The 22,696-nt window shown below is 35.0% G+C and overlaps 1 protein-coding gene across 2 annotated transcripts in view; it reads left to right on the top strand.

Moving 5' to 3' along the window:
• velo (veloren) overlaps positions 1-21,490 on the top strand; it is a 219,342-nt gene extending 197,852 nt beyond the window's left edge. For both annotated transcript variants that reach the window (XM_067789032.1, XM_067789031.1), the window contains 6 exons: positions 14,716-14,828; positions 14,895-15,114; positions 16,744-16,936; positions 16,999-17,489; positions 19,718-20,484; positions 20,543-21,490. In XM_067789032.1, coding sequence (XP_067645133.1) covers positions 14,716-14,828; positions 14,895-15,114; positions 16,744-16,936; positions 16,999-17,489; positions 19,718-20,484; positions 20,543-20,842 — 2,084 coding nt within the window. In that variant the 3' untranslated portion in view covers positions 20,843-21,490. The remainder of the gene's footprint in view (positions 1-14,715; positions 14,829-14,894; positions 15,115-16,743; positions 16,937-16,998; positions 17,490-19,717; positions 20,485-20,542) is intronic.
• Positions 21,491-22,696: the final 1,206 nt, after the last annotated feature.

The following is a 22,696-nucleotide window of genomic DNA, read 5'->3' as shown; positions in this document are numbered from 1 at the left end:
TTTTTCAAGAAAATTAACTACAACAGAAACTAAATATTCAACATTTGATCGTGAACTTTTGGCAATTTATAATTCAATTAAACATTTTAAACATTTTCTTGAAGGTAGAACTTTTACAATTTATACTGATCATAAACCTTTAATTCATGTTCTAAATTCTAAAGTAGATAGATCTCCTCGTCGACTACGTCATCTTGAATATATTGCTCAATTTACAAATGATATTCAATATATACGTGGAAAAGACAACATAGTTGCCGACACACTTTCCCGTATTCCAGAAATAAATGCAATTTCAACTCAAGATATAAATTTAGAAACTTTATATAAAGAATAACAAACTGATACATTTTTACAAAAAACCATTTCTGATCCAAATTCTAAAAATAATTTAAAAGAAATTCATATTCCAGTTATTAATTTAAACATATGGTGTGATGTTTCTCTACAACCTTTTCGACCTTATGTTCCACATTCTATGAGAAGAATTATATTTAACAAAATTCACTCATTATCTCATCCAAGTATAAGAACAACTAGAAAATTAATTCAAAATAAATATAATTGGCCTAACATGCGTAAAGAGATTAACGATTGGACTTCATCTTGCATCAATTGTCAAAAATCCAAAATTTCAAGACATACTAAATCTCCTATCCAAAAAATTCAAATACCATCAGGCCGTTTTGAACATATTCATATGGATATTGTTGGACCTCTTCCAGTTTCAAATGGAAATTGTTATATTTTAACAATTATTGACAGATTTTCACGTTGGCCTGAAGCTTATCCGCTTAAAGATATTTCAACAAATACTATAGTAAAAACTTTTATTCAAAATAATATACCACGATTTGGTATACTATTAAATATTACAGTAGATCAAGGTTCACAATTCCTTCCATCCTCAAGCAAATGGCATGATAGAGAGATTTCATCGAACTTTAAAAGCAGCAATTATAGCATCAAACTTCTCGGTTCATTGGTCTGACATTTTACCATTCATTCTACTTGGTTTACGAACTTCTATTAAAGAAGATTTAAAATGTTCATCTGCTGAACTTGTTTATGGCCAAACACTTAGAATACCTGGTGAATAAATTATTTCAAATAGTAATAAAGAACATGATTTTTCTAATGACGCTCTTCATAAAATAAGAGAATATTTTTCGCTTGTTCGTTCTAAAGTTTTTCATCATAACAAAGAAAATTTTTTCGTTCCTAAACAATTAGAAAATTGTGAGTATGTTTTTGTTAAAGTTCTTCGTAAATCTAATTTAGAATCACCTTATGAAGGACCTTTTAAAGTTATCTCTAAGAAACATAAAACATTTACAATTCAATACAAAAATACTATTAAAAATATTTCAATTGATTTACTTAAACCAGCAAACATACTTATTAACACTAATTTAAATACAAATACATTAAACAACAAAAAACAAAAAAAGGTTACATTTAATATTAATTAATAATTTGTTTGTTTCAAATTTTCTTGGAGGGGGAGTAAATATAGTGTTAACTACTTTGTATTCTTTACTTAAATTTTTAAAATAATTTTTAATTGAGTTTTCGTGTTAACTTAAAATTTTTGAATAACTTCAAAAAAGAAAATTCTTAGTTTGAAAATATTTAAACTCAAAAGTAAATAAAATAATATTTCTAAAAATAAATATTTAAATATTTGGTTAACCACCAAATATACCTTTTCATACAGGGTCTTTTGCTTCATTAAGCAAATATCTGTCAGCAGCCCAAAAAAAAAAATATTTCGTTTTTATAAAAAATTGTTAAAATGGAAAACAGCCGTTTCCTTAACTATAAATACAATCAAAATAAAATGCATGTGCAACTACCCAGAGATGTTGCACCTAACCAAATATGTGCCTATTTTCGAAAAAGCCATGTTATCTTTTGCAGCAAATTCAGCGAAAATTAAATTTTGAATTTTTTCGTGTTTTTCTATTTTTCGTAAATTATTGAAAATAATTTATTTTTGATTGTCATTTGTTTCATTGACAATAAAATTCGAAGCACCAAGCAAAGCCGACTGGATTTTTCACTCGATTAGGCATTCAATAACCCAATAATGAGATAATTAACAATTTTTATTTTGTATGGAAGATTGAGTTCAATTACGGCTTTAATGTAGAAAACTTAACTAATTATTTCATTAACCCTCTGTGTAAACTTGGCACTAACCTGGCAGCTCGCTCTATGCAGCGATTTGTGTCAAACCTTAATAAATAATATAAAATATGTTTCAATCGCTCTAAATATTGAATTTGCTAATACAATATGTTGTTGTTGTAGCGATAAGGACACTCCCCGAAGGCCCTGGGGGTGCTATCGAGGTTGTTGGTCCTTTTCCGGTACGTTCCGGTAATAAGCACCATTAAGATACTGGCCTGACCATCTCGGGAACGATTTAGTATGACCACACGAAACCTTCTCCCACCCCCTAGTAGAGGTTTACGCCGATCAATTTATCGGCGGCGGTGGCGTACGCTCCATTATATACCGGCGGCGTCGGCGTGAGCGGCGCGCCGACGTACGCCGGTGTTCTTACTTTTCTTGATTTTTCTATTTAAAAAAAATACTTAGGAAAGGTTTTGTTTGTATGTATTTAAGGAAATTAACGTTGGCGGTCACGTACAAAGGCGACTTACGGTTGCTATTAATGGTCTAATACTCAGGACTCTCGTGGCACATGGCGCCTTCAGTTTTTTCGGCTGTGTTTAAGAGCTACAATTCCCGATGTGCGAACAGTAGCAATCCCGACCACCAGTCGCTACCACGCCTCCTGCCCTCACACCATATGCCAGCACAGAAGCTATAGGACTGCGACTTCGAACTCATACCTTTGTCGACGTCACTTTCCTAGAAGCTCTAGGTGTAGCTCCGAAGACTTTATAACGGATGGTTTTGTCCCGCTATGCTGCCTAGCTACAACAGAGAAACACCTTGAAACGTTAGGGAGTGACTATTCGGCCATGGATGCCGCCCTCGAAATCATAAGCAGTCTAAGTGGATGTCATTGCGTAACTCATGGGTGGAAATCGTATAATCCTCGGCGCATCTATACAATTAAAATTTTACAAGGACCCTGGATAAAATTTCTAAAATGTAGACCAAAGTTTGCAGACGTTTGTGTTCACAACATTAATTTCGATAGTCTTCGTTAAATCAAAACGATATTTAAGAATGAAAGTCGACCGATTTTAAGTTGAAAGATGTTAACTGCTGTTTTCCGGCCTTATGATATAAAAGCTCATGGATGACTAGTTCGACTGTCCACTACGTTAGGGTAGTAGCACACACGGTCATTAGTTCGACTGTCTTGGGAAAGTTTTTTTTTCACCCCTTTGAGTGTTCTTGCGAAGAACAAAGCCTCACCTGGTAAATATATGTATGTGCCTACGTATTCACATTTGTAAAAGGAGCCGTAACGTGTAGGTCATATTTAAACTTGGTTGATAGGCCATAATCAATGTGATTCACTCCAAGGGACTAGTTTTGTATAGGGATTTTGCCTCACTGATTTAGCTTATTCTTTCAGCCAATCGCAATATAAAATTCTTTAAAAAATCGGCACCTTTTTGGGTAATTTGCTTTTTTTAACAACCTGAGAACAATTTGAACACATGTTCGCCTTACGTCATTTTATTTGAATTCATTATTAATTTTTTGAAAAAAAATATGCAAACTGAGCATATAAATTTATTATGTAACTTTTCTTTTGGTGTTTTGTTTTAATAACTTGGCGAATTGGGTGATGCAAAGGCGGTGTTAAGCTGACATCGAAAGCGCCTGTTTTTTTTAAATAACTTTTGAGCTGTTAGAAAGAGTTAAATTTCGCAATTAGTTTCTTATAACTGGCAGTGAATCGCATCCCTTGATACCATTTTCGACCATATCCGACAAATTTTCGACATGAACAATAAATGGCCTAAACAGTCTTAAACGAGTAGAAAATATAGTAACGCACCGGACGCCGCCGCCGCCGCGCCGATATTTCTGACATTCGGCGGCGGCGTGCGAAAAACGACCCAAATCGGCGGCGTTTATCGGCGGCGTATATCTCTACCCCCTAGATCCATGAGGAACTTTAGGTCGCCAGAGCCTCGGCTGTTAAAGAAACAGGATTCGCCACGGGTAGAGAGGTTGACAATTGGGTTTGAGAAGCTATAAATTGCGCTGGTATTGGTATTTTAGTCGCCTCTTACGACAGGCATAACTGCCGCGGGTATATTCTAAGCCCCCTAACTCGCTAATAATATCAATTTTGTAATCGGAAAAGATTGTTTTAATTTGAAGCGAGTAATTTATTTTAAATGAGGCATTTTGTTTTGTGCTTGTTCGTGATTTTTTGTGTTTTTTTGTTACCGAACACTGATTTTATGTAGCAAATTTTGTTTGAACGTGTAATGCAGCGCGCTGCTTTGCATTCAGCATCATATGCGTTTTGAGTAGTGTAAATCAGTGTGTTTAAAATCTAGCTGCGCAGCAATTCTACACTTATGTTTTGGGCTTTAAGCACCAAATCGGGAGCAGATAATCCACCACTGAAGTAATTAAACTTGGGACTCGTTAATTTGGTTTTTATAATTATTACATTTAAAAGGTTTTGTAACTACTTCAATAACTTTTTGTGACATTTTATTTAAAACACCGTCTATTCCTATAGATACTCTTCAGCCAGCTAATAGGGGAAATTACCGTCGGCGGTTTGACGGCTTTCGCTCGCTTGTTGGTTATTCTCTATACTTTTCTGATTTTTTTTCGCTGTGCTAACCAGTTTTTTCAGTATTTCTTACTTAGAAATTTTAACCTGCATACTGGCCATAAGAATATTTTTTTTGTAATTAGTTAAATTGTTTCAGTTTGACCACAGTAGGCATCATCCGGTCGCAAACATCCTCCGCCAGATAAATAATTTTGTATGTAAATGCAACAACAATTTGAGCCAGATAAATCCAGATAGAACTCTGGGTCTGGATTCTCTAACTGTGAGTTTTAAAATGTGCACTGAAAATTGTGTAAACTTAAAAAAATTGATTCTGCAAAGCGAAACTGTGAACAAGAAAACTCAGTCATAAAAACTTCGTGAGTTTTCTTGCAAGCCAGGGGCCCTATTCAGTAACTGTGAGTTTTAAAATGTACACCTTTTCTTCATATAATGTGTATGAAAGAAAAATGTACATTTCAAAACTCATAGTTACTGAATAGGGCCCCAGTTCACTCCATTGTGACATTTGAAACTCACACGCACTTTTGCAGAATGACTTTTTTGTTTTCATGTGTTTTGATAAATATTTTCTCACTGACGTAAGACTTTTACATTCAGCGCTCATTCAGGAAAACGTGCGCATAATACCTTACACAATCGTATTAAATTTAAAATGTGAAGTTTTGTGTGGAAATGAGTTTTAAGTCAGTGTACATTTTTCAGTTTTTTACAGTTAGGGCACAATTAGACAATTTGCTAATGATCAATTCAAAAAAAGTTTTTAGCGTTATTCAATAGGATTGCTTGTATAATCCACCCCTTCAGCTAGGAAGACACTGAGCTGCACTACACTGCACTGCAAAATATGCCTCGCATGTATTATGAAGCAATTCACACCTAGCGGCAGCAGCACTGCGCGGCGCGGCCATGTTGATCAAATATGCAAAAAAGTGAAGCGCAGTGTAGTGCAGCTCAATGTGTTCTTAGCTTTATACCAATCGGCTAAAACGTAATAAGCTACGCGGCAGCGGCGCTTCACAGTACGACATATTTTGGTAAAGCACACTAAGCGGCAATCGAGCTTCACATTGCGGCAAAAGTTTGTGTTTATTTGGGCGGAGTTTGAAGCTGTAATAGTTTAATTTTTATGCGAAGAAGAGTAATGGAGAACAAAAGGGTCGCGGCTATGGCTCGATATAATGGCAATAGATGTGTGGTTTGTAAAATAGGATATTCAATTTTTTTTATTATTTATTTATGTATCATATCCTTTTTACATTGACCCTTATTGTCATTGTCGTCGTCGTTACTGAACGACGACGTCTCACGACGACATGTTAAATTCGGTATTGCCATCGTCGTTTTCGATAACTATTGACGGCTATCGACACATGTTTGGTATTGGCTAAGCAAATTTACTGTCGTCGTGGCCCTCACACGACGCCATTTCTGTCGACGCGGTTTTTACTGACGACAGAACGAAAATTTGTAAGTAAAACATTTCTTTTTTAATTAATTAAATATACAAACATCTATTATGCATTGTTTTTTTAGATATTCAAAATAAAAATAACAAGTGCGCAACAATTCGAGGTTCTTGTAGCTAGAAAAAATCGGAGTTATTTCCGATTTTTTTTCTATTGAGTCTAAGCTCCTATTTATTATTTTCGTCACTACAGCTCGTACTACTGTTATAATAAAACATTTTTGTAAAACCTTGAAATGAAATATTTAAACAAATCTCCAATCGCGAAAAAAGATACAGAAATAGTAAATAAAACTAACAGCTGATCCAGAAATGGCAGAGATGGTATATTTTTCTTTCGTTTTATCGATAAGTTGTCGTCGTCGTCTCAACAAGCTTAGCCAATACCGATTTGGTGTCGGAAGTGACGACGACGTCGATACGATTTGACGTCGACTGAAAAACAACGGCGATGTCGACGACGACAATGACAATAAGGGTGATTGTTTTACTTTAATATTTTTACATCTTATATAATATATCGCTTTAAACTAGAAGTCTTTCAGTGGATTGAATTTGCGATTTTAATTGTGATTTTCTCATAAAAGGTATAATCGACGGGTTCTGCATCAGCAGCGATAACAATAATATGGAAAAGACCACGATTAAGCCTTTGGTGTCTTTATTAGCTCCTTGCGCAATTGATTATAATTTTACACCTGTTGCAACAAATTCTGCAGCAATTTCTTTGGATATTTCGGCCCAAATATTTTTTCTCGTACTATTCACGTAATGCTCATTTTTCAAATCATATAGCTCGAGATAATTACTTATTAGAATAAGTAGCTGTTCCTCGTTTATCTGCATTTTGGAAGATAGTAGCTCAAATATATTTTGCCGCGCGGGGTAAAGCAGCCAAGTAATTCACACATAGCGACAGCAGTACTTCACAACACTTCCCTATGCGGCTATTTTGCCTAGTTCATCAAATTTACGCGCTGTGCTGCTGACGCTAAGTGTGAATATTTTGCAATGAAGAATATTTTGCCGTGAAGCGCAGTGCTGCGTAGTGTGGCCTTAAGGCGGGCAATTCACATCTAGCGTCAGCAGTAAGACGCGACCCGGCATAGCGCGTCAAATTTGATCAACTAGGCAAAAAGCCGAATAGGGAGGGGTGAATTACTTGGCTGCATTACCCCGCGCTGCAAAATATATTTGAGCATGAGAAAAAATAATATTTGGGAAATATCCAAATTCTGTTCCAATTTCTTTGCATACTTCTGCCCAAATATTATTTTTTCTTATTTTCTCATATGCTTTTTTGCCTAGTTGATCAAATTTGACGCGCTGTGCCGGGTCGCATAATGCTGCTGACGCTTAATATGAATTGCCCCATAAGCATACATGCAAATAACATTTTGGCGTGTAGCGCAGTGCTGTGAAGTGCTGCTTAATGTGACCTTAGCTATATTCAGCCCAATTCTAAACGAAAATTCCGTGCGAGTTTTTTCCCTTCTCCCATTCCTCTATTCTAAATAAAAATTCCTTGTGAGTTTTTTCACTTCTCCCTTTCCTCCTATTCTGAACAATGTTCGAAAAAGCGGAAATCGGTTATGGGAGAAAAGTTGGTATTATGAATGTGAGGGAGAGGGAGATTCTCTGCCATTTCATAGGAGTTTTTTCACTAGTTAAATTAAAGGGAATGCATCAAAATAGTTAAAGGAAATTGGTTATTTTAAGAAAGAACACTTATTTTTACAAATATGTGCTAATATATGTATTTACATTCTACCACAATATTCTCACTGTTTATCAAGAACCACAATATTCTTTATTTTAAATCGAAAAGTATATCATAAGCAACGGAAGAGCTCTTCGCATATTTGATGCAGCCATCCAGAAATTGCTCAAGGATTTTTTAAGAAGGCTTAAATAGATTTTGGCATATGGCGAAAGGCGAACTCAACTCGACTTGGCCGCCAGAAAATTGCTTTGCGGAATGAATGCAGGCAACTCCGGCGGATTTGTGTTATCCCGCCGTTCTTCTTCCTATGCTCCTCTGTTGATGTTGCTGTGGCACCAATTCATTACTCATTTCAGTGAATACCACATGAAATGCAATAATGTGCATTGTTTATACCTTATTTCTTAATTTCAAACCAATTGGCAGCAATAATTAAACTTTTAAATTTTTTAAACAAAATAAGAAATGCGCAACGAAATTTCAATTGACAAAACAGCTGACTTCGAAAATTCGAAATTCCTATTCCCCAATTATTCTTCTCCCTAGGAGAAAAGAATTGGAGGAATGTTTCCGCGGGAATAAAAAAATCCGCGAGAACAAAATTCCGCGAGAATATTTAGAATTGGTCTGATTATTTCTACCCTTGCAAGTCGAAGAGATATGCTTGGAGTAATATTTGTGATCAAATTAGTGAACGGCTAGGTTTCTAGTCCTTTTTACTAAGCGAAGTTAACTTTAATGTTCCTTCTCGGCCAACGACATTTTAAGCCCCCTCTACTTGAAACAATGTAGAACCAATTGTGAATTAAATGAACCCTTCCGCGGTCTGTGTCAGGATTATAACTCTCACTCAAGCACAATTGATAGTTCGGAATTACTTTCAGCGTTAAACAATCTATTCCTTCCTCTCTTAATAATTAGCAGTTCACTTATCCTACTAACCTTGTTTTTATTCTTTTCTTTAATATTTATTTATTAAAAAGTAGCCTACGGCTAATTCAATTAATTTCTATACAATTATTATTTCTTATTAAGTTTAAAAGCCAGCTGTATATAATATTTAAGTTAGTTATAATTAAAAACTAAAATAAAAAGACTTATTAAATATTATTTTATATCACATTAATCATCAGTCATTACATTGGCATCTAACCAGAGGCCTATCTTTTCCCTAAACGATCCAAAGGTTCTAACATTTTTAATTTCATCTGGGACGGCATTATACATTGCTAGTCCGTTATTAAAAACTGATTTTAAGCCCTTACTTGTACTTACTTGGTGGCCGCCGTGGTGTGATGGTAGCGCGCTCCGCCTACCACACCGAAGACCCTGGGTTCACACCCCGGTCAAAGCAACATCAAAATTTTAAAAACAAGCTTTTTCAATTAGAAGAAAATTTCCCTAAGCGGGGGGTGTTCGGCAAGCACTCCGAGTGTATTTCTGCCATGAAAAGCTCTCAGTGAAAACTCATCTATCCTTTGATTTTGGCGATGGGCACAATCACTGATATGATGAATTTCATATCAAAACCTATAAAAAAAGGCACATTTTGAACCCGACCCCCTCAGATTTTGATGAAATTTTGCATAGAGGTACACTTTACCTATACAAAATCAACCTCATTTTTAGAAATTGCATTTTTGAAAAATTGTGGGCGTGACAAGGTGTCAAAGTTGTGAAAATGCGTGAAAAACTACGGTAATAGGTACTTTTGAGCAGTGATAACTACGGAATGGCTCAACCGATTTCAAAGATCTTGGTACCATTGGAAAGGTATTTAGATCGGCTTTCGAAAACATAGACTGTAAAAAAAATTTTAATACACTGCAAAAATTTGTTTTCTTCTTAAATAAAATTTGAAACTTGAAAAAAACTTCAAAGGCCAAGCGGTTTAAAATAAAATATATTTTTTTCAGAAAGGTCTATTTAATATATATAACATATCCAAAAACTAAAATGGCGTATTTTTTCACTTTTTAATTTTAAGTAAATGCATCTCTTTATTTTTGATATTATGGTACTTTTGAGCTGTGATAACTACGGAACGGCTCAACCGATTTCAAAGATCTTGATACCATTGGAAAGGTATTCGACTGTAAAAAAAATTTATTACACTGAAAAATTTTGTGTTTCAAAAATAAAATTTTAAACTTGAAAAAAAATAAAATTTAAAGGCCAAGTGTTTTAAAATAAAATATATTTTTATTAGAAAGGTCTATTTGATATATATAACATATCCAAAAACTAAAATGGCGTTTTTTTTTTTCTTTTTTTCATAAAAGTTTTTAAGTAAATTCATCTCTCTATATTTTGATATAGTACTTTTGAGCTGTGATAACGGAATGGCTGAACCGATTTCCAAAATCTTGGTACCATTGGAAAGGTCTTCTAATCGGAAATCGAAAATTTGTATTACACTGAAAAGCATTTTTTTCTTTTTAAATGCTTCATCTTTGTAATTTTTCCAAGTTTAGTTTTTAAAAAACTTAAAAAAAATGGTTTTTCAGCGAAATGAAATAAAAATTCTCACAGTATACGTTTACTATTTGAATACCTTTCTAATGGTACCAAGATCTTGGAAATCGGCTGAGCTATTCCGTAGTTATCACAGCTCAAAAGTACTATGATATCAAAATATAGGCAGATGAATTTACTTAAATATGTTTATAAAAAAAAAGAAAAAACCCCATTTTAGTTTTTGGATATGTTATATATGTATATTAAATAGACCTTTCTAATAAAAATACATTTCATTTTAAAACGCTTGGCCGTTGAAGTTTTTTTCAAGTTTTAAATTTTACTGTGTATGTTTTCGAAGCCGAATACCTTTGAAATCGGTTGAGCCGTTCCGTAGTTGTGACAGCTCAAAAGTACCTATTACCCTCATTTTTCACGTATTTTTCACAACTTTGACACCTTGCCACACCCACAATTTTTCAAAAATGTAATTTCTAAAAATGAGGCTGTGTTTGTTGTTGTTGTAGCAGGTTGTGTTTGTATTGGTAAAGTGTACCTGTATGCAAAATTTCATCAAAATCTGAGGGGGTTGGGTTCAATGCATTTCAGTTTTGATATGAAATTCATCATATACATATGTCAGTAGTACTTAACCTACATTGTTAGTGTTTTACTTAGCTGATGAGTTTAACAATTCTCTGTAGCTAAGTTTTAGGGTTGGATTTTATATAAGGTGCTACGATTTTCAAACTTTTGCTGATTTGTAGGGGTAGAGGGGGTCCTAAAAATCACAAAATTATCATCCGCAACTCTTGGAAACTCTTAGTTTATGAAATATAAGCTTTTTAATTTCCAAATTTAGTAAAATTTCAACTTAAGTCCTGCACTTAAAATTCGGGCCACACATGTCCATAGCGGTATCAAAACACGCGTATTCGCGTCAAGATTCAGAATCCGAAAGCAGAAACTACATTTTTTTATCTCGTTTAAAAGGTATTCGCGGAAAACCCGTTGGTACTATTGTCCCTTTTTTCGTTGTTGCAATTAAACAAATGACGGTGGTGAATAGTGTTGCCCACTCCGCAACAATCAGACCAATTCTAAATATTCTCGCGGAATGTTGTTCTCGCGGATTTTTTTATTCCCGCGGAAAAATCCCTCCAATTCTTTTCTCCTAGGGAGAAGAAAAATTGGGGAATAGGAATTTCGAATTTTCGAAGTCAGCTGTTTTGTCAATTGAAATTTCGTTGCGCATTTCTTATTTTGTTTAAAAAATTGAAAAGTTTAATTATTGTTGCGAATTCGTTTAAAATTAAGAAATAATATATAAACAATGCACATTATTGCTTTTCATGTGGTATTCACTGAAATGAGTAATGAATTGGTGCCACAGCAACATCAACAGAGGAGCATAAGAAGAAGACGGCGGGATAACACAAATCCGCCGGAGTTGCCTGCTTTCATTCTGCAAAGCAATTTTCTGGCGGCCACGTCGAGTTGAGTTCGCCTTTCGCCATATGCCAAAATCTAATTAAGCCTTAAAAAATCCTTGCACAATTTCTGGATGGCTGTATCAAATATACAAAGAGGGGAGAGCTCTTGCTTATGATATACTTTTCGACTTAAAATAAAGAATATTGTGGTTGTTGTTGTATTAACAGTGAAAATATTGTGGTAGAATGTAAATACATATTTTAGCACAAATTTGTACAAATAAGTGTTATTTCTTAAAATAACCAACTTCCTTTAACTATTTTGATGCATTCCCTTTAATTTAGCTAGTGAAAAAACTCCTATGAAATGGCGGAGAAATCTCACTCTCCCTCACATTCATAATCAGCCCAATTCTAAACGAAAATTCCGTGCGAGTTTTCTCCCTTCTCCCATTCCTCGTATTCTAAATAAAAATTCCTTGTGAGTTTTTTCACTTCTCCATTTCCTCCTATTCTGAACAATGTTCGAAAAAGCGGAAACCGGTTATGGGAGAAAAGTAGGTATTATGAATGTGAGGGAGAGGAAGATTTCTCTGCCATTTCATAGGAGTTTTTTCACTTATTAAATTAAAGGGAATGCATCAAAATAGTTAAAGGAAATTGGTTATTTTAAGAAAGAACACTTATTTGTACAAATTTGTGCTAAAAGATGTATTTATATTCTACCACAATATTCTCACTTCTAATACAACAACAACTACAACCACAATATTCTTTATTTTAAGTTGAAAAGTATATCATAAGCAACGGTAGAGCTCTTGGTATACAAATTTGATGCAGATATCCAGAAATTGCGCAAGGATTTTTTAATAAGGCTTAAATAGATTTTGGCATATGATGAAGGACGAATTCAACTCAACTTGGCCGCCAGAAAATTGCCTTGCTGAATGAAAGCAGGCAACTCCGGCAGATTTGTGTGCGGCCGTCTTCTTCTTATGTTCCGCTGTTGATGTTGCTGTGGCACCAATTCATTACTCATTTCAGTGAATACCACATGAAATGCAATAAATACTGTGCAATGTTTATATTTTATTTCTTAATTTCCAACAAATTTGCAACAATAATTAAACTTTTCAATTTTTTAAACAAAATAAGAAATGTGCAACGAAATTTCAATTGACAAAACAGCTGACTTCGAAAATTCGAAATTCCTATTCCCCAATTATTGTTCTCCCTAGGAGAACAGAATTGGAGGAATTTTTCCGCGGGAATAAAAAAATCCGCGAGAACAAAATTCCGCGAGAATATTTAGAATTGGTCTGAATACCTACTTTTCTCCCGTAACCGGTTTCCGCTTTTTCGAACATTGTTCAGGAAAGGGAGAAGTGAAAAAACTCACAAGGAATTTTTATTTAGAATACGAGGAATGGGAGACGGGAAAAAACTCGCACGGAATTTTTGTTTAGAATCGGGCTGAATATCTTTATCTTGGTGGAACATTATAAGATGGTGGCACGTCGACATAAATGTAAACAAACATACACTATTAATATATTTTGTTTTTGTAAAACACTTTTAATAATTGTAGTCTAATATTATTTGGGGTGCGCAGAAGGGTGTACTACGCAGAAGGACATCACCGTTGCGGTAGCCACGGTTATACCACACACCCGGACTTGGCATGGCGTAGCCCAGGGTCATTTTTTATAAGCGCGGCCGAAGGCCGCCTATGCAGAAAGGTGTTCTATGCAGAATTACGGTTGGAATCAGCATAAAAATCTCTCCAATTTTTTATTTTTTTTTTTGACAAATGTATGTATTCTGCACTTGTTCCAATTAAATACATTAATTTCAAATTATTCAGAGAATTACAAAATAAAATACATTGATAGTGTATGTTTGTTTGCATTTATTTCGACGTGTCACCACCTTATAATCTTCTACCAAGTTAAAAAGATATTGTTGCGGAGCTGGCAACACTATTCACCACCTTCATTTGTTTTCGTTTGTTTGTTTGATAAAAAATGTAGTTTCTGCTTTCGGATTCTGAATCTTGACGCAAATACGCGTCTTTTGATATCGCCATCGACATGTGCGACCCGAATTTTAAGTGCAGGACTTAAGTTGAAATTTTACTAAATTTGGAAATTAAAAGGCTTATATTTCATAAACTAAGAGTTTCCTAGAGTTGCGGATGATAATTTTGTGATTTTTAGGACCCCCGCCACCCCTCGAAAAAAAGAGGTGCCTTAAGCCGTATGTTTATTATTGAAGGAAACAACGGCGTTAACTGATTAAGTTCTTACAGGGTCGTGAGTGAAAACGGCATCAACCACATTTGTTTTCTTCAAATGTGGCAACACTATATCAAGTTGTAATTTTAATTAGTTATTTCCGTCAGGTGTCGCGATTGGCAAACATCGCCATGATTTTCGAAGTTAAAAGTAAAGCAAAGTTACCAAATTCGATGAAGGCCAGTTCCGCAAATATAATATTCATAGCGCTATTATAAAAATTATTATTTTTCATGTATAAAAAGGCACAATTTTACTTTTAGTCAACTTTCACTTCTTAACAAAGCAATGGAACTGGAAGGTAGGAATATAAAATAAAGAAAAGCATGTCTGCTCTATTGCATTAAGTGTCAAACGAAAGTTGTGGAAACGTGTGAAAGGGAAATGTTCGTATACATATTACCTGGGGATCTATAATGATGTTTGGACTACCAGCTTCAAAACTTTCTTCCCTTAAAACTTTGGAATTTTGTTAATTATAAAAACGCAGCACCTACAAGTGGTGTTAAATCTCCTAATGTGGTTTAAATCTAAAATGCATGATTATTTTCTCTGCTTAACTGACCTACATGCCTGCAATTTACCTGTTCCAGATTTTCAGCGAGATGATGTGACTGATCTCTCAAACTGTACGGATAAACTAAGCACGGCGTTGAATTGTAAAATTGTGCGTATAGGTACATACCGCTTTGAACCAAAAGAACCGGTAAGTGATATTTTACAAAGGCAACATCTATACACGCACTCTTATTTATAATATATTTTGTTTTAGGTCACTTTTACATCAAAAGGCGTTTGTATTGTAGCGCCTTTAGTATCAAATCCAAACGAGAATTTCCCATTGCATATTCATAAACGTGAAGTTGTTAAAATCATTGCACACTTCTCGAAAGTAGCAGAGTCGATGTTATGTTTCTACACATTACGCAACTGCGCGCAGTACATCAAAACTAGCTTACAAATGAAAGATAATGGCACGCCCCAGGACGGTTGTAAGTATCAATATATACTACTTAAAGCATATATTTAAATTTTGTGGCTCTTTAAACCCTAAAATATTCCCTGAAGACTTACGGTGTACTACTTCACTGACTGCTTTAGGATACATTTTTTACCCCTTAAACCTTCGGCTCTGTCGATTTTAATCGAAACCTACTATAGAGATGGTTACCGTAGTAAATATATATATTTTTCTAATCATAGGTGATATTGTATACCGTTATGTGTAAATTGGATTTTAACGTAAATATTTTACTTTATACCGTTGAATATGTCGGAATCTGAAGGTTAGGTCAATAAAAACCTCGAACAGGCTGAATTTGTTAGGAGGCTACGTTCGAACTAGATAAAAGCAGATCACTAAAACACTTAGATTGTTATGATAAAATGAATATGTCCGTGTTGTTACCAGATTTCGTTTGAGGACTAAAAGGAAATAAAGTATCTTGGCGTGTTATAAAATATGTGCTCTTGGTTAAAGGATACAAAGAAAGATAGTGCCCAGCCGTTTCTTTCGGCAACTTAATTTTCCTACAAGGGCTTTTAAGTACGCCCATGAGCTAGAGTGACACGCGTTTCCCTAAGGAGAGGGTTTTCCTCTTCTGCCAGTTCTGGGTATTTTTCTTTAGGAACTGGATTCGCCGGGCAATTCCTGATATAAAGTCCGACGCCTGTCTTCACTGAGGACCTGCTTGTGTGTTTAGCGCGGTGGTAGTGCTATGTAGTTTTCGCTAGCCATGCTGATGATGGGCAAGACGCAAATTGAGCAATGAAATAGGGAATCAGAATGGCTTGAAGTGTCTTGGCTACTGGCCTTATCTAAGCTCATCGTATGCAGTGCACACATTCTTTCAAATGCATTAAAAAAAAAATTGGCTATAAAGCTTTTTAAAATGACATTTCCTATCGTAGGAGACTTATGGTTTGTGAATAAGATGGTTAAGCCATATAATTTCCTGGTAATAGTCTAGTTGAGGGGTCGACTGCTAATACGCTACCAAAAATATCGAGGGAGGTGTCAAAAGACGCGTATTAATCTCGAGAACAATAATCCGATGGCGGAAAAGAAAAATTTTATCTCTGTCCGGAGATATTTGTAGTTGAAGTTGGCGATTTCCATGTGGTTGTTGTTGTGTTATACCCCCAAAAAAAATTGTGCATCACCGTGGCGGTAGCCACGGTTATACCACACACCCGGACTTGGCATGGCGTAGCCCAGGGTTATTTTTTATAAGCGCGTCCGAAGGCCGCCAACGCAGAAAGGTGTTCTGTGCAAAAATACTATGGATCCGACGCCCGGTTTCGGAGGTACCCGCGGGTCTTTTTTCGGTTTTTCGGTAATATCGTTCGAACGCGTTAAAATTTTTATTTTCCGCCTTCGGATTATTAATACTGATGTTAAGACGCGTCGTTTGACACCTCTCTCGATATTTTTGGTAGCGTATTAGCAGTCGACCCCTCAACTAGACTATTACCAATTTCCTTTAATTTCGCGCCTAATTATCTACTTTACTGCCAACCGAGAAATAATAATAATCGTATATACAACATTAGTATTTTGGTGTGCCTTAACTGGCTTGGTACAGTTATAACTATTTTTATTGTTTTATCTCAAAAATTAGCTGCATATTTCTCACCAAATGGTCCATATCAAGTACGGAAAATTATATTGCAATTTAGCGCTTGCTCTGATCAGTCTCGCAACGTTATAAAATCCATATGGGACTTTTTCGATGAAATATCCGACGTTGATGCCCAAGATCTGCTACAACGAGCAGAAGCAGCAGATCGTCAATTAGCAAATAAAACGAATGAGTAAGGATATGATGCTATATTTATAATTTGTATATACATATTAATATTTTTCATAACAACAGACCCGCAACCACTACTTCCGTTACTACAACGCAGCTGAATCCTAATGAAATACGCCAATTACTTATTTATCCTCCCGGTAAAGGTGGCATTTCAATTAATACCGAGGACTATCTTTGTTTAGCTACAGATCAGTATTTGAATGATATCATAATAGATTTTTATTTAAAATGGGTACATAATAATGTTGTGCCGCAGGCTCAGCGTGAACGTGCTTTTATATTCAGTACATTTTTTTATAAGCGTTTAACAACGCTGACACGCCACCATCACAACGTAGATAAAGATGTTAAACAAACTGCAGCTCAGAAACGGCATGCTCGTGTTCAGAATTGGACTAAAAATGTGAACTTATTTGAAAAGGATTTTATTATTATACCAATCAACGAGCAGTCACATTGGTTCCTAGCTATTATATGTTTTCCAAAACTGAAAGGTCCCGTTACATATGATACGAATATTCCAGTGGAACCGCAACAACTGAAAAAGCAAAGTATATATTCATGCGGTTACAAATTTGAGTTTAGATCAAAAACTTTTTGAACATTATATAGGATCAAATCAAATTTAAAACTTAAGTAATTCTAGTTTCGTGAAAACACCTGCGAATAACTGTGTTTCAATTTCTATACTCACCATTAAAAAAAAATATGTCAATAGCTGCCCTACAAGAATACTGATTATCATATGACTATCATCTGATTGTCAGCAATGTCAACCTAACGATCAGCGCCTCATACAAACTTTCTATCACAAACTTAAGGGGACTTGCGCAAATGTGATGTAAACAACTGTGTACGTGTGAGTTTTTGTCTCCTTCTTATACACCAACATGGCCTACTGATTAAGTATATAGCCGTACTGCTCACTCTCATTCCTTTTCCTGGATAAGTGCTGACATTCTAACTATCAAAAAGTGTCATAAATGATAGTTTACTGTAGATATCAGGTTTGACTGTTATACTATCATAAATGACCATTGTTATATTCCGCCAAAAATGAAACAATGCTTTTTGCTTTTTATTTACTTTATTTCATTACGTTTTTAATTTAGTACGTGATAAAAGCATACGTGTTTCTTATTTGTTTAAAATAAATAGTTTTATAAGAATTCGAGTTCAGAATGTTCAATTTAAATTCAGAAAATAACAAAACAACAGAAGAGCGCATTCCTCATGCGGAAACACATTTAAAAATGAATCACCACTAACCACTATTATTTTTCGCGTATCAATTTTTTGAGTGCGCCTCATACATTCAGACAGCTTTTGGTATTTTTTAATATTATTTTCGATTTTTTTTCTTTTAGCATGGATCTTTGAAATGCTCTCTTTTTCATTTTATTAAACTTATTTTTTATATGGTTTTCGTCGGTTGAAAATGGCGGAATTTAAAAAATAACAAAACAACCGTGATAATCAATTGATTGTCATATGACAACATGATTAAATCGGATAAACTGTTCTAGCATACATAAAATTCCGTTGAGAATTATGTATCTGTCTCACATGCATAATGGTATCTGCTGTATGTTCTTTTTTTCTGTACCAGGTGTCCGAAGCTTTCCCAGTTTGAGTCCTTTTTCCTGATTATAGGCTGTCGTTGGGAATATGCGGACATGCGTAAGCGAAGAAAGGAACATACATAAATTTGAGTATCAATGTTTACGTCATCGCAGGATCAGCATTGTCAATTACAAGTGTGAGTGTATTAGTAAAACTATCAGCGTTTCTTGTAGGGTGACTATCCGCTGAGGTATAAAATATGATTAACAAAACATACCAAAAGACCAACAACAACAACAATCTTAAATTTAGAACAAAACGTGAAAAACATTTAATGTTCAATGGCATACATTATTGTAAACAAAATTAACAGAAACAACTTGTTAATGGCGTTTTCTCTTCTGGGAAAATGTTACCCTGTTCTAGAGAAGGTTTTGGGGAACATTATCGATATGATGGTCCTTTGCCGGATGCAGATCCGGTAAGTTCCAGTAACAACCACCATTAAGGTACTAGAAAGACCATCTCGTGAACGATTTAGTATGACCACATGAAACCTTCAAGTTGCTCTCCTAAATTCTAACTTTTGAACTAGATCAGCTAGCCCTCTGCACAATGGCTGAAAATATTTTGTCAAAGAAACGCACAAATTTTAGAGACAGCAGAGAAAAAAAGAAACCGGATTACATTATTTTCCGAAATAAACCGCCATAACTTTTCGATCTTATTTTAAAACTATTTTGAGGTTTAAGCCTTCTTGATAAGAAGTTAGTATCAAAATTAAACCGAAGAAGGAGTTCAAAAATATATGTATCAGTATATGAATCGTCAACTCTCACCTAACCTGGTGTTTTAAGGGACTTTCAAACACCCCTTGACCAGATTACAAAGGAAAATAAAAAATTGTGCTGCGGGTTTTTACTTTTCGACATATGTTAGCTGCTTAAACACTTCCAAATTTTGCAAGTATATTGCCCTTATATGTTTGTTAACCTGGCGCTTTAACTAGAGGCAACCAAGTCCCTTTGCCACCAATGACAATGGGAAGATTCCACTCCCAAAACCAAAAAAAAAGGTTTGAAATTGAATATAAAAAAAATTCTAAAAAATGTTCAAACCATGAATAGTTTTAATTTTAAACTCAAATTTTTAACCGTGCTGATAACACAATGAGATATCTTATCGATGATAATTTGATTAATATTTTTTTTAACAGAGGGGAAAAAGGTATCATTACAAATTGGCAATACCACAATTACGCCACTTTCGAAGCGGGATAGTAGTAATGTGTTGGCGGAAGTCTGTGGAGTAGGGGATGATGATAGCGAGCGTGACGAGGCAGAAGGGGATGAAAGTGATTTAGCTTCGGAAGATAGCGATTTGGACAGTGGAGCTAGCGCAGCCGCTCCATCTAATACAGCAGTAACACCACCGACAGTCGGAAATAGTTCCTCGTCGAACAATAATACTACTAGTGCTGGTACAAAATCGCAAGCAATCAAACAGCCTCTGATATTAATTTTTGATTCTTTGGCGGGAGCATCGCGGAGCCGAGTAGTTGCCACTTTACGAGATTATCTTTCTTGTGAATATCGTGCCAAATTGCCCGATGTCACACCGCATGTATTTAATAAAGATAACATGCCGGGCCATTGCGCGAAAGTTCCACAACAGAATAATTTTACCGATTGTGGTCTATATTTGTTACAATATGTAGAGCATTTTTTTAAGGACCCCATTAAGGATTACAGACTGCCGATTAAACAATTAAGCAATTGGTTTGACACGATAACGGTGACGCGTAAACGTGAAGAAATATCGCATCTATTACAGCAGCTTATGAATGAGCGCAATGGGCCAAATCATCAAATTATTTTACCGGAAATACCATTACCTACGTTAAATGGCCAGTTAGTTGAACCTCCAGAAGGCTTCAATATTGAGTTTGAAGAGGAAGAAACTGGTGATGATGTTCAGGAGGATGTACGTTGATATTTTAACACATAATGATCAGTATATATAAACGTTTTTAATATTACAGGACGATGATAATACCATAAGTACCAGTGCAGATGGTGCTGCTAACGATCATGATGGTACCAGCAGCAGTACACACACAGAGGAGTTGGTAAGTGTGAAAGTACCAACTAATAAAGCTGTGACAACAACCGCATTAGTGCCGACACAGGGGCGGAAAATTGTGGTAAAACGTCGGATGCAACTAGTGAGTGCAACTGTCGGTAGCAACAACAGCGAATCATTAACAACAGCCACATCTACAGCGACAGGAGCGCCAAGCATTCGTAACGGAAATCAATCTAAATACCGGAAATTCGAATAGAGTAGACCTTAGATATAATTAAATAAACTGCGATAGTGACTGCAGGCTTTCAAGTAATATGATAGTCAAAGCGTGGATATGCCTAAAAATATACATTAAGTAAGTGTTATGAAATTTTTATAAATTAAGTCCACTCCATTTTTGTTATCATCGTTCTGAGTTGTGCTTTATAAGATAGAATATATATCTTAGGCTATCATTTTACCAGTAATTTATGTTCTAAATACTGGTACATTTGGCTTTGAATTATAAACAAAAAATAATAATTAAGAAAGAACAGAACTTGACTAGAATCGGTAAAATTTCACTTTAATTATATACTTATTTCTACTTATACACATGCTGTTTCAGTTTGAAGAAAATTTCCTAATTCATAAATTTGTATTCGTGTAACCTTTAATTAATTTTATTTATATGAAGAAGTAACGGAAAGTGGTAAAGCAATTAAAACAATAAGTTTTCTATCGAAATAACACTGTTATTTTGCTGGACAAAAATGCTCTGTTTTTTAAAGTCAGCTGAAAATACATGTACATACATTTACGTCAAATGGAGTATATTATATATATTTAACTAATTTAATAAAATTTGTTTAAAACTGTATGAATAAATATTGGATACTATTCCAAACTGAATATATATAGCAGTTGCATTCCGGAACAGTTAAAGTTGTCATTCAAACCATATTTCTCTATTCAAGGAAAAGTGACCAGAATCTTCGAATGGAAGACTCAGAAAACTAGCATGTTTAACAGGGGTAAGTTCACCAAAACAATTAGAAATATGGTTTTCGTCATATGGAGCTACATTACTAGCCCAACATACAAGAAGTAGTTATTATGGATAATGAAGAATTTAACCAGTTGCAAGAAAGACGTGCATCCCCCCAGGAAGTCTACTTTCCTCTTCTGCAATAGTAAGGAATTCGCCATGAAAATGGGGTGTATAAATTGTCTAACTTTACTGACTATCAATTGCTCTGCTCATGTTCCCTAGAATCGAAACTTTTAGTAATCAGCCCTATTCTGCATTTCGACTTGGATTGGAATTTTTTCGATTTGGCAATTTTGGTATTCTCCAATTCTTTCGATCCAACTTCGAATCGTTCGATTTTGCGTATTCTGCATTTCGATCGTAGTTCCGTTTTTCTAAGTTGCAAATTAGTTGGCGGAAAAATATTTTCTTTTTAGTTTTTTATTAATTTATAACAGAATTTTAACAAAAATGTAAGTAAAACTTGTTAAGAAACGTAGAAAGCTTGATGATGATTGTTTTTTATGTTTCCAGGTCAAAAACAACATGTCGATGTCGAAGTCCTTGGACGTATTTGCCCCGAAAAAGTATCTAACACATACTTGAAAGCATCCTTGTTAAGTCGAAAGTTTTTTTTGAACCTAAATAAGAAAATAAGTCATTAAACTTTACCACTTTTAAGTTCAATTTCTTACAATTGTCACTCATCTCAAATGGATTACACAAATCTCGCAATATTTGCCTTTCCATTCTCGCCTGGCAATTTCCGTATGCGTTGCTTTCCAACTCTATAAATAATGCCGCGGCTATTGATTCCATTATAATAGACAGCTATAATTTGTGTCTGTTCGTTGGGTCCAGTTATATGCCAAAGCAAGCTGCCGGCGTAGAGGAAGGTGAAGCGAAAACGTAAACAATCCTTGCGGAAAGAATAAATAAACCTTTATAAAGTATTTTAGGCCAGTGCAATGAAATTAGCATCCTTAAAATTCAGAAAATGTCAACTATATTCGTGCAGGAATTCGTTTTAACAAAACTTGGTGGCCACGGCAGGGAATTGGCCAAAAGAACGACAAAAACACACTTACAATTATGAAAGCA

Source organism: Eurosta solidaginis, chromosome 5 (assembly GCF_040869045.1).
Source record: "Eurosta solidaginis isolate ZX-2024a chromosome 5, ASM4086904v1, whole genome shotgun sequence".
NCBI classification, from domain to species: Eukaryota; Metazoa; Arthropoda; class Insecta; order Diptera; family Tephritidae; genus Eurosta; species Eurosta solidaginis.
Note: the sequence above shows the minus strand (reverse complement) of the source record. Positions and strands in the feature narration are given on the sequence as shown.